The sequence below is a fragment of the Anthonomus grandis genome, chromosome 2, assembly GCF_022605725.1.
Source record: "Anthonomus grandis grandis chromosome 2, icAntGran1.3, whole genome shotgun sequence".
Lineage (NCBI taxonomy): Eukaryota > Metazoa > Arthropoda > Insecta > Coleoptera > Curculionidae > Anthonomus > Anthonomus grandis.
In genome coordinates this window covers 11,009,849-11,025,363 of record NC_065547.1, presented here as the reverse complement: position 1 = coordinate 11,025,363, position 15,515 = coordinate 11,009,849, and the positions used below count along the sequence as shown (strand labels likewise).

Sequence of the window (15,515 nt, the reverse complement as noted above, 5' to 3'; positions counted from 1 at the left end):
TAAGTTTAGTTTATATATTTAAGAAAAACACTTATATTTACATTATTTTTTATCTGTTCGATTTATTAATTTTTGCTGCCAATGGACTTGAACTTGTCTACTACAAAAGTAGTTCATAAATTCCTCCCGTGTTCTAAATGCCTGTAATGTCGCATTTCCCCCAATTTTATTTAATGGTACCATATTTTTAGTTGGAAGAGTTGTGGCAGGTTCTTCTTCACTTGCAGTTCGAACAGTTTAGTTTTTTAGCAAATTATGCCAACAACAATACGCTGTAATTAACAGCTCTGGTGTATCTGGTTTAATAGCAATAGGTGTGAAGAATATTCTGAAAGTTTGGCATAAAATGCCAAAGGCATTTTCTACAGTTCTTCTTGCCCTACATAACCTATAATTAAAGATACGTTTCTGATTATTATCAGAAACTTGATAAGGACGTAATAGGTGTTTTGAAAGCGGAAAAGCTTCATCTCCTATAATAACATGTGGCAAAACTGTATTAATATTTGGCAAGGGTGCTTCCTCTGGAATGCATCTTCACTTGACAAAAATTCATAAAGCTTTGACTTTTTAAATATGCCACTGTCGCCTTCTTTTCCATACGAACCCACATCTATGAATATAAATCTATATTTAGCATCAACCAAAGCTAGCAATACAATGGAAAAATACGATTTATAATTAAAATACAACGAACCGGTATTACTTGGACATATTATACGGCAATGTTTTCCATCTATTGTTTCGCAACAATTAGGAAAGTTCCATATTTCATTAAAGTCTTCAGCAACAGCTCTCATACTTTGTGTTGTGGGTACTGGTAAATAAATAGTTAATAACTTCTTGCATATTGCTGCTAGCACTTCTTTAACAATTAAACTTATGTGGTTATGCGAAATTCTACAAGCAAATGCTAACGAACGGAAAGATTCTCCTGCTGCCAGATATCTGAAAAAAAAACATTTTAGCTCAAGACTGCAAAACAATATGGAGAACATTAAGAGATTTATATAATAGGAAACAAAAACTAATAACGAAACAACCAACTGGTACTGATCTCTTGCTGCTTGCAGCAGATCAACCTGGGAGTATTTGGATCGCATGTCATTCCTAAGAAAAGTGCCACATGAAAAGGCGTAAGGTTTTTAAAAAGGTGACCTTTATAGAATGCTATTTTATATAATTTTTTTACATAGGTCTTTTACTAATGTTTCCGGAACTGGATCTCCAACCTCTGATGGACTTTATGAAAATGACCAAGACAAAGAAAATGAAGAAGCTGTTACAGATGAAACTGAACAAGAAGAGCAAGAAGAGAAAGAAGACAATAACACTAAAAAAAGATGTTTTGAGGAATCTGAAATACCCAAGAAAAGTGCAAACAAAAAGAAAAATACAGATCGCATTCTTGCAGCTTTAGAGAACAGAGGCAAAGAGAGAAATGAATTAATTCGTGATTTATCTCCATCTGAACCCATCACTACGCATGAAACAAATCCGATAATGACATTTTTTCAGAGTATGGCTCAAACTGTAATGACTTTTTCTCCCACCTAACAGTTGAGGCAAAAGCTAAAGTTTGCCAAATTGTTACCGACTTGGAATACCGTTCAATTTCTCATAATAAGCAGGCAAATCATTCCTGCGAGCCCTATTGCTATCAGCAAAATAGTATACCAAGAGACAATATTTCTGAGGCTCAGTCTAGAAGTTTAGATGCTATTTCTGATGGGACAAGTTTTCTACTTAATCTTTAAGACATGACCATATTTAAAAAAAAATGCTATAATGACACAAATTATTGTTTACTTACCTAAGAGTTAAAGCGAATTTTTCATATCCACTTATTGGATCTTGAACAAAGCTGTTAGGCTGCTTTTCCAATAAAGGCGATATCATGTTCAGAACTTCCTTAAATTGCAACTTACTTAATCTTAAATATTCCTTAAACTTTGGTTCGTTTTCTTCTAAATGGTTTTTAATTAGAACTTTAAAAGTTCCTTCAGTTCTTCTCCTTTTAAATAAGTTACTAACCTCACGCCTTATATCTAATATTGAAAACAGTACCAAATCATCATCCTCTTCTTCTTCTTCTAGCAGCAAAGATAATATTCTTTTTCTCTTCTCATCCATAGCACGTCTCGTAATAAAACTCCAAAAGAAACTAATAAATAAAAATGTAAACAAAATTATATTGCATTGACCTTAAGATTCCTTAAATTCAGTACAGCTATATCACCTCAGTCCATAGGTCAAATCGTTCGTGAAACCTTTCGAGCTATTTATGAATCACTAAAAAGAGAATACTTGAAGGTAGGTAAAGCCATGACAAAGTTGGAAACAGAGCATTTATTTTTATATTAAACTCAAATAACATTATATCAAAATATTCAAAAAGGAAAAATATTCAACTTTGTACACATGTTTTTCTGAAAACCAAATTTACATGAAACAAAAAAAACATTTGCATGAAAATAAAGAATCATTCATTGTAGTCACTAAGTTCGAAATGATTAATATAGTTTCTGATATCTGACGTTGTATTAGAATGTTTGGTAAACGTAGGATTTTGGACTTGAAGTGTATGATAGGTGTATTCCTGTGGGGTTGTAGTAACACTTTGAGAATGTTGGGCTATATATGGACGTAAGTTTGTATTGTTAAATTGTGTGGAAGAATATGAAGTGTTTTGAGTAGTCGGGTTACTGCAATAAACAACAGCATCTTCTGCGAGTTTTCCCATTCTCGCATAAAACATCACATCTGATATTAGTTTTTCAGCAATAATTCTTTGATGTTCATCCACTCCTTGTAATTGGTAACCTATTCGTTTAGCTGCAATTGCATACTCATTTTCATTTTCATCATTATTTGTATCTCTAATCAACGCAGTATGAGCTAAATCGATCAAACGCTATTTTTTAGTTAACTTTCATTAATCGTCTTAGAAACTGTTCTCTTTTAATATTTGGCAATAGATCTGCAGGATAAAGCTGTACTAGATAGTGGTGTTGAGGTAGTCTTCTCCTCTGCCGAAGTTCCTTGACTTCCCAAATCAGGAGGAGTATAAAGGCGGCGATGATAAAAATCGTATTTCATATTCACTATTATCATCAGCATCTATCTAGAAAAAAAGAAAATCCAAAATATAAGGTCATGCAAATTTGTGGATGTATTTCCGGTCCCATCGCATGAACAAGAGTGGCAACAAGTTGCAGATGATTTTAAACAGATGTGGCAATTCGACAACTGCTTGGGAGCGATGGACGGAAAGCATATCACTATTAAAAAACCAGCCAAAAGTGGATCATTTTATTTTAACTACAAAGGTACTTTTAGCGTTGTGTTATTTGCAATTGTCAATGCAAATTATGAATTTTTATATGTTCACACGGGTACCAATGGACGGGTATCAGATGGAGGAACATGGAGTCAAACAGGAATTTACAAACGTTTAATGTCAAACAAGTTAAATACACCGAAAGAAACTAAACTTTCTGGTAGTAATGACTTAGTGCCTTATGTTTTTATTGGAGATGAGGCATTTCCGCTGATGAAGAATTTATTGAAGCCATACCCGCAGAGAGGAATAATTTTCAGAAAAATTTTCAACTATCGCCTTTGCAGAGCCCGCCGAGTTGTCGAAAACGTGTTTGGCATCCTAGCATCACGTTTTAGAGTTTTTTTACAACCTATTGCTACAAATGTTGAAACAGTAGATGATATCGTCCTTGCGTGCTGTGCACTTCAAAACTTTTTGAGGAGGTTATCGAAGAAAAGCTACATAACAGAAGCAACTATAGATTTTGAAGACACAATCAGTGGCGCGGTTGTGACGGTAATGGAGACAAACTACTAATTGACTAAATCTGGAAAAAATTGCAGCAAAAAATTCAAGTAATGCCTCAAAAAAAGTAAGAGATTCTTATAAAAACTATTTCAATACTAATGGAAAAACTACATTCCAAGAAAAAATGATTTCATAGGTAACATCGTAATATGTAATTTTTATTATTTATGTGAATAGTTGTTATTCTTATCCTAAAATAAACTGAAGTTGGAATCTATTTACTGTGTTATTACTTTCCGATACTTCATCATCGTCAATCGCTCTTCCTTTTCTGCCGCTTCCTGATTGTGATGTAAACAGTAGCAAATCATAGTAGCAAAGTGTCGGTTCATATAAATCATCTGTTCCTATGCCTGTTCCTTTGGAATCTTGTACCTTGAATCAATACCTCTTTTATCTAGGAACATTTAGATAAGAGCCTATTATGATACTCATTTTGGTTTCTTTGAGTTATGAACTGAGTCTTATGCCGCACTAGTATTGTAATGGATTCAGTTTATCGCATCACTCAACGATGCCAACATGAGTAGATAATACCTAATTAAAGTCGTTAATAAAATTTTCATATTACATGTGTTATGTGTGGTAAGCCTTCATTACAGCACTCGTATGAGTGGTAAGGTTACTAAATAATAAACTCTTATAGCGCTAGTAATATAAATGACTATTATTGAAAGTTATGCTACATGACATTGAAAATATTATATATTATTAAAAAAGGAAAATATCAAGGAAAAGTTTAAGCTACAACTTCACTATAAGAACGCGATTTTGCTGTTAACAGTATACCCCCACAGGGTGATTAAAAGTTTTGGAATACTTTTCGTAATGTTATTCTTATGGAATCCTTTGCTCAAAAACTTTTAATCACCCTGGATCCCCACAGGGGATACAGCAAAATCGCGATCTTATAGTGAAGTTATAGCTTAAACTTTCCTTGGTATTTTCTTTTTTTAAATCTCTTGATACCTACCTCAATTATTAAAAGAGATATAGCTAATTTTAAACAGAGCATTTTTGTATTGGCTCTTATGGAAAAAATAGAGGTTTTCCATTTTCAAAGTCACGTAGTATATATCTAAAACTTTGCCCGATTCCTAATTTCGAAGATAATAACTACTTATAACTTACCTTTTTCAACTCTCTTCGAAAAGCTGTTCTCATATTATTAATTTTCTTCTTTAAAAGTTCCATCGTTGCTGTTGGGTTTATTTCTTTTAATTTTCTTAAGAGAATTTCGTAACTTGCGTTACGTTTATGTTTGTTAGAATAATCATTAGATCTGACATCCCATAAACAAGAATGCTCTTGATAAATTTCTATAAATTCCGTCCAAAAATGCCTATTGTTTTCCATGATTTTATAGGACAATATCGCCACACAATGTATCAAAATATTGACAATTTTTAAATGAAATCGTATGAACAAGTCGGCAAAAGACACACACGTTCAAACTTAATAAGATAAAGTTTTCCATTCGCAATAAATGTTTAGAAATTGTAAGCTATAAAATTTTTAAACATGACATTGAGAATTGACATTGATAAGCGTTGATTTTAAACAATTGTTTTTATGGTATCATGTACAAAACGTAAAAATAAATGCAGCAGATCCTATTTAGATAATCAATGTTTTTTATAAATTTTAACGCGTCTTAGGGCCGTAGTGGCGTAGTGACGCATTTCCGGACATGGGTTCCTATACTCAAATGGATTCTTCTGTTGCCCTGAACAAGAAGTTTGATCCCATAGTTCTAAAATACCCTGTATAATACTAGAGCTCAATTTAATATTTACCAAGGCACAGTGAGAACTAATGCAGGTCTAAGAAATCCTTTATATCAGACTTGCAAAGTATATAATGAAGTTCCAGAAGAAATAAAAAATATTAAGAGGTTTCAAAAATTTGAATCACGAAATTAAGCTTTGTTTAACAATATAATTTATTGCCGGAATATATAATTGTTTTAAGTTTTATTAAATTTCTTTAGGAGTGTGTTATGACATTATGACCCCACTATTATAAAGTGCGATAGGGCGCGGACTAAAAAATTGATGACCAGTAGACACGATATTACAGGCTTCTGTTTTTAAATTGTGACGTAAATGTATTAGCAAACGCAACATAACCCCAAATAATAATTTATTTTTGTTTTTATTTTGCTACATATAATAAACTTAAACATTGTATTTAAAAAAGAAAACTATAAAATGTCTAAGAAACAGTAAGTTAATTTGTGCTTTTTGCAACATATCTAATTAACAACCATTTTACAGTAGGTCCATTCAAATACCCAGATGCTATTTTTATATACCTACTCTTCCTTCTACTAACTACTTAATTACTCACTTTTTTATCAGGTATGGTTTGATTATTCCAAATAAAAAGGTTGGTTCAGGCTTAACTATATCCAGGCCTTCTATATTTGATGAAGACTCAGACTCTGACACACCAAAAGCAAAAAAACCAACAGGTTACACCAAAGTTAAGAAGCAAGACTTGATTAGTCAACAAAAGGTAAGTGAGAACAATCTTGTGACAGTAATTTCATTAAAGATACATGAGAAAATATTTAAAATAATTTTTGATAAATGCCAGGCCTTAGAAGAAGACCCAACTGTATACCAATATGATGAAGTGTATGATGAAATCGAAACTAAAAGGAAGGAAACAAAACTGGCTCAAAAAAATGTTGAAAAGAAACCAAAGTATATTGTGAATCTTTTAGCAGCTGCTGATAGAAGGAAAAGGGAACATGAGAGGAGAATTGAGAGGCAAGTGCAAAAAGAGAGGGAGGCAGAAGGTATGTTTATATGAATTATTAGTGGACATCACATAAAAATTATTTTTTTAGGTGAAGAATTTAAGGATAAAGAATCATTTGTTACCTCATCATACAAAAAGAAGTTAGAAGAGCTGAGGGCTTTGGAGGAAGCAGAAAAGCGGGAGGAGTATTTGGAAAGTATAGGAGATGTGACCAAGCAAGGAAATTTGGATGGGTTTTATAGACATCTTTATGATCAAAAAGTGAATTATGTTGACAAAGACAAAGAAAAGGAAGAACCAAGTAAAAGTAAAGATGAACCGGGTCCCAGTAAGAAACCTAGATGCAGTAGCAACAGCGATGATTCAGGTACATGTTTCCTATTTTCTATTGAGCAAGAATAATTTTCTTTGATTTTAAGATAATAATGCAGAGAAAGCAATTAAAAGAAAGTCAGACATTAAAAGCAGAACATACCGATCAAGAAAAGAGGATTCAGACAGTGAAGATGAAAAAGCAGATGGAAAAGAGGAGCTACCAAAGCAACATTTACCTTCAAATCTTGATGCTGATTCTGACTTTAGTGTGGACTCCTCTTCAGATAGTGACAGTGAGGAGGAACAAGTGACTTCCAAACCAGAAACAGACAAGAAAGAAATTGACAAGTCTATTGAACATGAAGGTAAGTAAAATAAAATTTTATGAAATAATCATTTTAATTCTGAGGGTTTCTATGTTTGAGTAATTTTTTTTGGGGTTAAGAACCAAAAAGTTTTGTTGTATAGTGCTACCAGTTTCATACTTAAAAGATAAAATGCAATATACACTAAAATGTAAACAAGAAACAATCTTTTAAGCTGAATAAGAAACTTAACACATGTAATAATAATAATAAAGTTTCATTTATTTCAAAAGGGTTACAAATGAACAAAAAGAAATAGATAAAGGAAATTTGTCCCTGATCTTTAAGGGAGACAATTGTGAAACATGTAAACTGTCTGTTTTAATTTTTTTTATAGTAAATTAAAAAAGAAATAGTGCCAACAAAAGGAAGATTAAATAAGCATTTGACACTTATTTTTTAAATAACACTGAGCAATTACTTTTTTCTATGAACAGAACAAAATAAAAATAATCATCCCACAAAAGGACATCCCACACACAGATTTAAAATGTTGGAGCAAAGTCATTTGCATCATCAAGTGACTGATCAAATTTGATATCATTTAATGTGATGCAGGCACTCTTAAATTTAGATTTAAAGAAGTCTCAGAAGGTCCTTGGAGCAGCAACCAAGTTTTCTTCTATTGTGGTTTTACATAAATTATATTCAAATTTTGCATGACTTTTAATTCTACTTCTAAGGACCTGATATTCAACTCAGTTAGGGCTTTCTTTACTGCTTATTTGATGATGAAGTTTATTTTTCTTTTTATTTTTATGTCTTCAATTGAGAGGAAACCTGTTTTCCAGGAAATTTAGCGGATGTATTGGATTTAATTCTTGTTCTTGAAATCAACTTATCTAAAAATCGATACATAGTCTCATAAAACATATTAAAACCCATACTAACATCCTGACATTCAAAGACTGTAGACCAGTCACAATCTTTTTTTATGAACAATATAATATAATTTGGATATGTTAATATAAATTTAACAAAAGTAAATAATTATTTTGATGAACATAGTTAACAGTCTAAAAAAAATAGCAACAAATTAATCTACACAATGCATAAAGGCATAAAAATAACAACATTTTGTAACAGTCTTCTATCACAGCAACAGATAAACTAAAGTATGTATTTTTAGTAGAATCCCCTGAAAGAGTTGAAAAGAATTAATAAAAACAACTAATCTTTCCTCTCTATTTAAAAATGTAGAGTTCTCTCCATAATAAAATGTCTACCATAATTCGTTCTGTGAAAACTAATGTAAAATAAACATAAATTATTTTAAGTGTTTTCTGAGGAATTGAAAAATGTATCTCAGATAGTAAGAATGGACAAGATACAATATAATTTAAAATTTTATAAATTAGAGAAATGTCATAAATAATCAGTTTTTTATCTAAATTAATCAAGTTTAATTTGTTTAAAATAAGAAAATAATCATATTCTGAAATAAGATTTAAATTAAAATTAATTGACATGTTCATTAAAATTTAATTGAGAATCAAAGAGTATTCCCTAGTAATACTTGGCCTGTACTTTATTTTGCAGAAACTGACCATTTATTGAATAAGATGATAAAATGTTATTCTTCTTATTACTAAAAGAAATTTTGAAACACTTATCAAGTTTAAGAACTAATAAGCTACATTTTCACCAATTAGACAGACTATCTAAATCTCTCTGAATTAAATCCACATCCATATCATTCAAAATTATCAAAATAGGTTTAAGATCATGAGCAAATACTAAAAAAGTTGTTGACTAATAATAGACCAAATAATAAAGGGTAACAGTCACCGCCCTAAGGAACTCCAGAGTTTACATCACTTACTCTTGACAAAAAAAATGGCAGATTTTTACCATCAACTTTCTATCACAAAGAGAACTAAGCACGCACCCTGCAAACTGATCAGAAAAACCTACACTACCGCTCAAAAGTCTTTGCCTACATATGACTGTTTTAAAGTTATAACTAAAAATAATAAACCCACCAGTTATTCTTATGAAACGGTTTATTTATAACAAAATGAATATAAACAATACATTTTTCAATTAATTAAATTTACGAAAATCAAATTTTGGATTCATCTACATGTCCGCCTCGATTTTTAATAACAGCTTCAAAGAGTTTCGGTAGTCTTCTAATTAATTTGTCCAAAGTTTCCTGAGGTATCTTGTGCCACTCTTCTTGGTTGATGCTCCACAAGTCTTCTTTTGATGTGGGGCATGATTTTCGCACTTGTCTATCCAGTTCATCCCACAGTAATTCGGTAGGATTGAGTCCGGTGATTGTGGGGACTATACCATAACTTTCAAAAGATGTTGCCTTTGTAGTTGACCTAAATATTGCTTGCACAATTTCAACGTGTGCTTGGGGTCATTGTCATGTTGAAAGATGAAGTATTCCCCAATTATTCGAGTACCAGAAGGAAGTACAAAACCAAAAATTGTTTTGTAACCCTCTTTTCGAAGAATTCCCTCTATTCTAATTAGATCGCCCACTGCAGATCCTCTGAAACAACCCCACACTATCACCGAACCACCACCCTATTTAACTGAGGCCACCGTACAGCTCTCAGCGACCCTTTCATTGGCATAACGGCGAACAAAAACTCGCCTCTTCATTCTAAAAACCTTGAATTTCGACTCGTCACTCCAGAGAACTTTCTTCCAGTCATCAATGGTCCATTCTTTGTGTGATTGGGCCCACTCAAGTCTTTTCTTCTTATTAACATCCTTCAGTAGCGGTCTAGCGGTTTTGGTACAGCTAAACATCCTTTAAGACTAGCATTATAAAGTCGCCGTTTTACTGTCGAAACATTGACTGCTTTTTTACGCTCCTTGTTGAATTTTGCTGTGATTTCAGGGGCGGTAAGGCGTCTGTTGCGTTTGCTTGTAATTATAACATGTAAATCCTCCTTTGAACTTGTTGCCTTTGGTCTTCCCGATCGAGGTTTGTTGCTAATAGTCCCTTCTCTGGTGAATTTCCTAACATTATAATCGACAGTCCGCCTTGGAATTCCCAAATCCGTCGAAATTTGACGGTTAGTCTTTTCAGCCTTATGAAGTCCAATGATAATACCTTTTGTTTCTACCGATAACTCTTTTGTATTAGCCATTTTAAAGAATGTTGAAAAACCAGCAAAGAAACGGTGACAATCGTCAATAAGCAAGCGAAATTATTTACCAATGTGACACAAAATCAATTCTTGAAGACTAAACACCTTTAAATGTTTCAAATTTTATCGGAACGAGCTGTAAAGAGATTAGTTTTTTAGAAGAAGTGCCTATTTTCACTACATTGTTTGTTATTTGCAAAACTATTTTTAAATACTCAGTGTTTTTCAACAAACCATAGTTGATAGGTAGGCTGTTTAAGCATATATGCAATTTACAAAAGGGATACAATCTAAATATACGTATAAAGCTAAGATTTTTGTATATAATTTAAAATATTAAAAAGAATACATGGTGGGCAAATACTTTTGAGCGGTAGTGTATATTTATTTACTTATTAAACAACAGCAAGTGATTTACTCTGTCAAATGCCTTGGAGAAGTCGGTAATTGATAAAGAGTTAAGAAGTTACCATTGGCATAGTTGTAAGTTGTTAATTGTATATAACTTTTTATTAACTGACTCACCATGTGTGTCACTTGCAGTGCAAGGTCAAGACTGGATGATAACCATTTTCAGGAACTAAACGGCCAAAAAAAAGATCTTGACATAAATTGAACTTGATACCAACTGAAAACAATAAAAATAAATATATTTCTTTTAAAGTGATAATAAATAAATTAAAGGTTTGGCTTTAGATTTTAATTTTAAGGCTCAACGTTAATGATAAATAACTTTATTGACAACAATTGATAATAGAGATTGTAAGATATTTTTTCAGCATATCTTTAATTTTAGTTCTCACATTACGTAAACTGTCTATTACATTTATTTTAATATAACTACTACAGTAGAAATAGTTTTTATAAAGTATCATAGATGACCAAACATCTGTATGCACTTAGAATGCCATAATATTCATTCGATTATCAACAAGCTTTCGAAATTTAGTCCTAACAAGTCCCAAACTACAATTAACCCTCTGATAAACCTTACTCCAAGTAAAAGGAACAAAAAAAAACATACTAGTGACCCAGACAAAGACAGCCGATGGCGAACCCCATAAAAAAATGACCAGCAGCCTAAAATAAAACCTCAAATTTTTCCATATTTATAACAATAAACATTTTTGATGTTTATTGTTAGAAGATTAAAAAATTGAGGTTTTCAGATTTAATGTGTTGTTTGATTTTTATGATCCAACATTTTTTAACAACTAAGTTAATTGGATGTGGGGTCAAATAAAATTCAGGTTTTTAATATTGCAAACGTTTCGGCCTATATTAGGCCATCCTAAAGGCGATAAAAAGTAAAAATCTATTATCGATAAACATTACAAACATAAAAATGTAGTGAACCATAAAAAAATATTATAAACAATGGTCTTTCTGGTTCTGAAATAGAAATAGAATCACTTGATTATCAGTGACAATCAGTCATCATTTGTTGGATCCACTTGTGTTTAAGAACCAGACAGACCATTGTTTATAATACAATTTTTTTATGGAATGTTTTTTGATTTTTACACCCTGAGGATGGCTCAATAGGTCGAGACATCGGCAATGTTAAAATTTAAATTTTATGTTGAGTGTTGTGGCAATGATTGATAAATATCTCCTAAAAAAAGGAGAAATAAATGAAAAAACATTTATAATACGCAAATGTGCATTCGGATAAAGCATAGAGTTGCTTTACTTTAAGGATATAATTATGTAGATTTGGTAATGATTTTAATTTAGTTTTATATATTCTCAATTGACGAAAAACACAAAGTCACGGTCTCACAACATGTAATAAAACGGGCTACACGTGTTTCGCTCTAGTTAGAGCATCATCAGGCCAAAAATAAAAATATTACTTAAACAAAAAACTAAAAACTTACATAAAACAATAAAAAACCTTTAGAAGCCATCCACACACTTCACAGTACATAAATAAACAATAATTTTAAGGTTATAATTGTACAAAGCAAAAAATAAAAAATTAAAAAGCGGTACAACAAGGTTAGAAGTATAAGTGTAAAACCTATCGGCTATAGGGACCTAATGCTAAGACAACTTAACACGTTAGCCAATGTAAATTGAAGAAAGTGACTACAAGGAAAATGTTAAACGATACTTAACTAAATTAAATTGTTAAAAATTAAATTATGTTCAAAAGTAAACACGTCATTTACACACACGAGAACAGGACTCTTTTTAGTTTTGTAATTTCCATTTTCTCCAGAAGGTCAAGCTTCTTACCTTTAGGGCATTCATGAAGCATTTCAGCTCCCACCCCCGGAGAAAAATTATGAGTAAAGGCCAGCAAATGGTTCGCAAATGCTGATTTGGTATCATCATCTGATAAATTTTTTAAAAATCGCTACGTGTTCTTTAATGCGTGTAGAGATTTTTCTCCCAGACTGGCCAATGTATACTGCGTTGCAATTGTCACATTTTAAAGAGTAAACTCCCGATTTAGAAAGGATGTTTGCTTTGTCCACTGTACTGACCAATTGGTTCTTTAAATTATTGACTGTCTTAAACGCGATTTTTACATTTAGGGATTTAAAGAATCTTACTAAATTTACGGAGATAGAACCAAAAAAGGTCAAGGATCTAAAGGATCTTATTGAGTCGTTATTATGAACAATATTGTAAGTCAGTTTATATTTATTTAAAAATTTGTAATAAATTTTGTCTATTAAATGAAGGGGAAATCGTTGTTGAGAGCAATATGTTTTATAATGTTCAATTCTTTTGACAGAGAAAGCGAAAGCTTCTTTTGACAAGGGGATATTAAATAGTCTATAGAAAAATGAATTAAAGGAGGCAAATTTATATGAGTATGGAGAATTTGAAGAGTACTGAATTACATTATCGGTAGTAGTGGGCTTACGATATATTTCAAAAATTAGTTTATTGTTGCATTTCTTAACTAGAAGGTCAAGAAAAGACAAATAACCATCTTTTTCTTCTTCGATTGTGAATGAAATGTTAGGGTGTAAGGAATTTACGAAACTAAGAAAATTTGGTAGGTCTTCCTCCCTGCCATTCCAGATTATAAAAATGTCATCCACATACCTCTTATATACCGTGAGGCAATCTCTAAACCTACCCTCAACTATTTCTCTTTCTAGATGACTCATGAAAATCTCGCTTAGTAAAGGGGAAACAAGAACCCATAGCCAAACCTGAGACCTGCCTGAAAATGTTATTGTCAAACTGGAAAAAATTTTGGTTGATCACTATATCGAGTAAGTCTAAAAGACCCTCAATGACTATACGACTAAGAGATGTTTTTAATAGGAGAGTTCTCACTAACTTGTTATAACATGCTATAATCTTTCCTCTTGGTTGAATAACGTTCTCAGGGAGGTGACCAACTTTAAAAGTATTTATTCGACTTCGGATTTTATTTAATGTTACTAGTCGAGCGGCTTTAAATCGTTTTGGTTGAATTTTCTGCTATTCAAATATTTGAATCTTCGCAATATTGAAAAGTTGAGATTGTGTTCATTTTTTTGTTAATTTGTTTGTTAACAAATAATGGCTGACGCGCCACATTGTCACCCCCCAAGAAAAGAGTACGAAAACATTTGACCATTGCTGTAATTAAGTGATTATGAACATATATAAAACATGTGATAACGAGCATCCAGCATACAACAAAGTGCAAAAAGTCCAGTTTACAGCAGAAGCAGCAGGTAATAAATATTTTTAATATACAATTCATTTTTCTATAGACTGTTTAATATCCCCTTGTCAAAAGAAGCTTTCGCTAAAGAATTGAATATTATAAAACATATTGCTCTCAACAACGGATTTCCCCCTCATTTAATAGACAAAATTTATTACAAATTTTTAAATAAATATAAATTGACTTACAATATTGTTCATAATAACGACTCAACAAGTTCCTTTAGATCCTTGACCTTTTTTGGTTCTATCTCCGTAAATTTAGTAAGATTCTTTAAATCCCTAAATGTAAAAATCGCGTTTAAGATAGTCAATAATTTAAAGAACCAATTGGTCAGTACAGTGGACAAAGCAAACATCCTTTCTAAATCGGGAATTTACTCTTTAAAATGTAACGATTGCAACGCAGTATACATTGGCGAGTCTGGAAGAAAAATCTCTACACGCATTAAAGAACACGTAGCGATTTTTGAAAAATTTAAAAATACCAATGTCAGTGATACCAAATCAGCGTTTGCGAACCATTTGCTGGCCTCTACTCATAATTTTTCTCCGGGGGTGGGAGCTGAAATGCTTCATGAATGCCCTAAAGGTAAGAAGCTTGACCTTCTGGAGAAAATGGAAATTACGAAAGCTAAAAAGGGTCCTGTTCTCGTGTGTGTGAATGACGTGTTTACTTTTGAACTTAATTTAATTTTTAACAATTTAACTTAGTCAAGTATCGTTTAACATTTTCCTTGTAGTCACTTTCTTCAATTTACATTGGCTAACGTGTTAAGTTGTTTTAGCATTAGGTCCCTACAGCCGATAGGTTTTACACTTATACTTCTAACCTTGTTGCACCGGGTTCGATTCTCGTTGAGTCTATGTTGTTGCGTTCCACTTTTTAATTTTTTATTTTTTGCTTTATACAATTATAACCTTAAAATTATTATTTATTTATGTACTGTGAAGTGTGCGGATGGCTTCTTAAGGTTTTGTAATGTTTTATGTAAGTTTTTAGTTTTTTGTTTAAGAAATATTTTTATTTTAGGCCTGATGATGCTCTAACTAGAGCGATACACGTGTTTTATTACACGTTGTGAGACCGTGACTTTGTGTTTTTCTTTATTTTTCATCAATTTTGTATGTTGGTCTCTTAGAGAATAATGGATGAGTTTTTTGGATTTATATATTCTCCCCAAGCTGTAATGCTCTATCTCAACAGTGACTCAACTAGCGCTTTTTATACTATAATGAACAGTTTTTCTGAAAGAACTTCTCTTCATATAATGTATGTAAGCTTTATATACCAACTTTCTTATTTTAGTCACTACAAAATTTATATGTTCACCTCATTTCATATTTTTGCAATGATAAGCCTTATATAAGAGCTGATTGCAGCCGAAGAATAATTTTATTTAAACCACCTTTTATTTTTTTTTTATTTCC

General features: G+C 31.8%; 2 protein-coding genes across 4 annotated transcripts in view; one reads left to right on the top strand and one right to left on the bottom strand.

The window, feature by feature from the left end:
- On the bottom strand, positions 1 to 5,365 carry LOC126750259 (uncharacterized). 3 transcript variants are annotated; one of them, XR_007665654.1, is made up of 5 exons: positions 4,982 to 5,365; positions 2,035 to 2,292; positions 1,814 to 1,967; positions 698 to 948; positions 1 to 613 (listed from the first exon to the last, which is right to left on the bottom strand). XR_007665654.1 is itself a non-coding variant. In XM_050459817.1 (5 exons), the coding sequence occupies exons 2-5, from the start codon at positions 2,131 to 2,133 to the stop codon at positions 474 to 476; spliced, it is 588 nt and encodes a 195-aa protein (XP_050315774.1). In that variant the 5' UTR covers positions 2,134 to 2,292; positions 4,982 to 5,365; the 3' UTR covers positions 1 to 473. The 3 variants fall into 3 exon arrangements, 1 of the variants encoding a protein (XP_050315774.1); XR_007665655.1 differs by having other exon boundaries at positions 1,814 to 2,164; positions 2,229 to 2,292; XM_050459817.1 differs by having other exon boundaries at positions 1,814 to 1,911.
- Positions 5,366 to 5,937: 572 nt separating this feature from the next.
- LOC126750333 (nuclear speckle splicing regulatory protein 1) overlaps positions 5,938 to 15,515 on the top strand; it is a 14,336-nt gene continuing 4,758 nt past the window's right edge. Inside the window, exons 1-5 of the mRNA XM_050459907.1 lie at positions 5,938 to 6,074; positions 6,211 to 6,367; positions 6,449 to 6,653; positions 6,705 to 6,983; positions 7,036 to 7,296. Of these exons, the coding sequence (XP_050315864.1) occupies positions 6,061 to 6,074; positions 6,211 to 6,367; positions 6,449 to 6,653; positions 6,705 to 6,983; positions 7,036 to 7,296 (916 nt within the window). The 5' untranslated portion in view covers positions 5,938 to 6,060. The remainder of the gene's footprint in view (positions 6,075 to 6,210; positions 6,368 to 6,448; positions 6,654 to 6,704; positions 6,984 to 7,035; positions 7,297 to 15,515) is intronic.

Bases quoted from the DNA above. Each gene is read 5' to 3' on its own strand.
- LOC126750259 (XM_050459817.1), bottom strand. From the start codon at position 2,133: ATGGATGAGAAGAGAAAAAGAATATTATCTTTGCTGCTAGAAGAAGAA. The intron at 1,912-2,034 runs GTTAGTAACTTA...TTGCAATTTAAG, and splicing joins TATTAGATATAAGGCGTGAG to GAAGTTCTGAACATGATATC. The intron at 614-697 runs GTTCGTTGTATT...TTATATTCATAG, and splicing joins AATATGTCCAAGTAATACCG to ATGTGGGTTCGTATGGAAAA.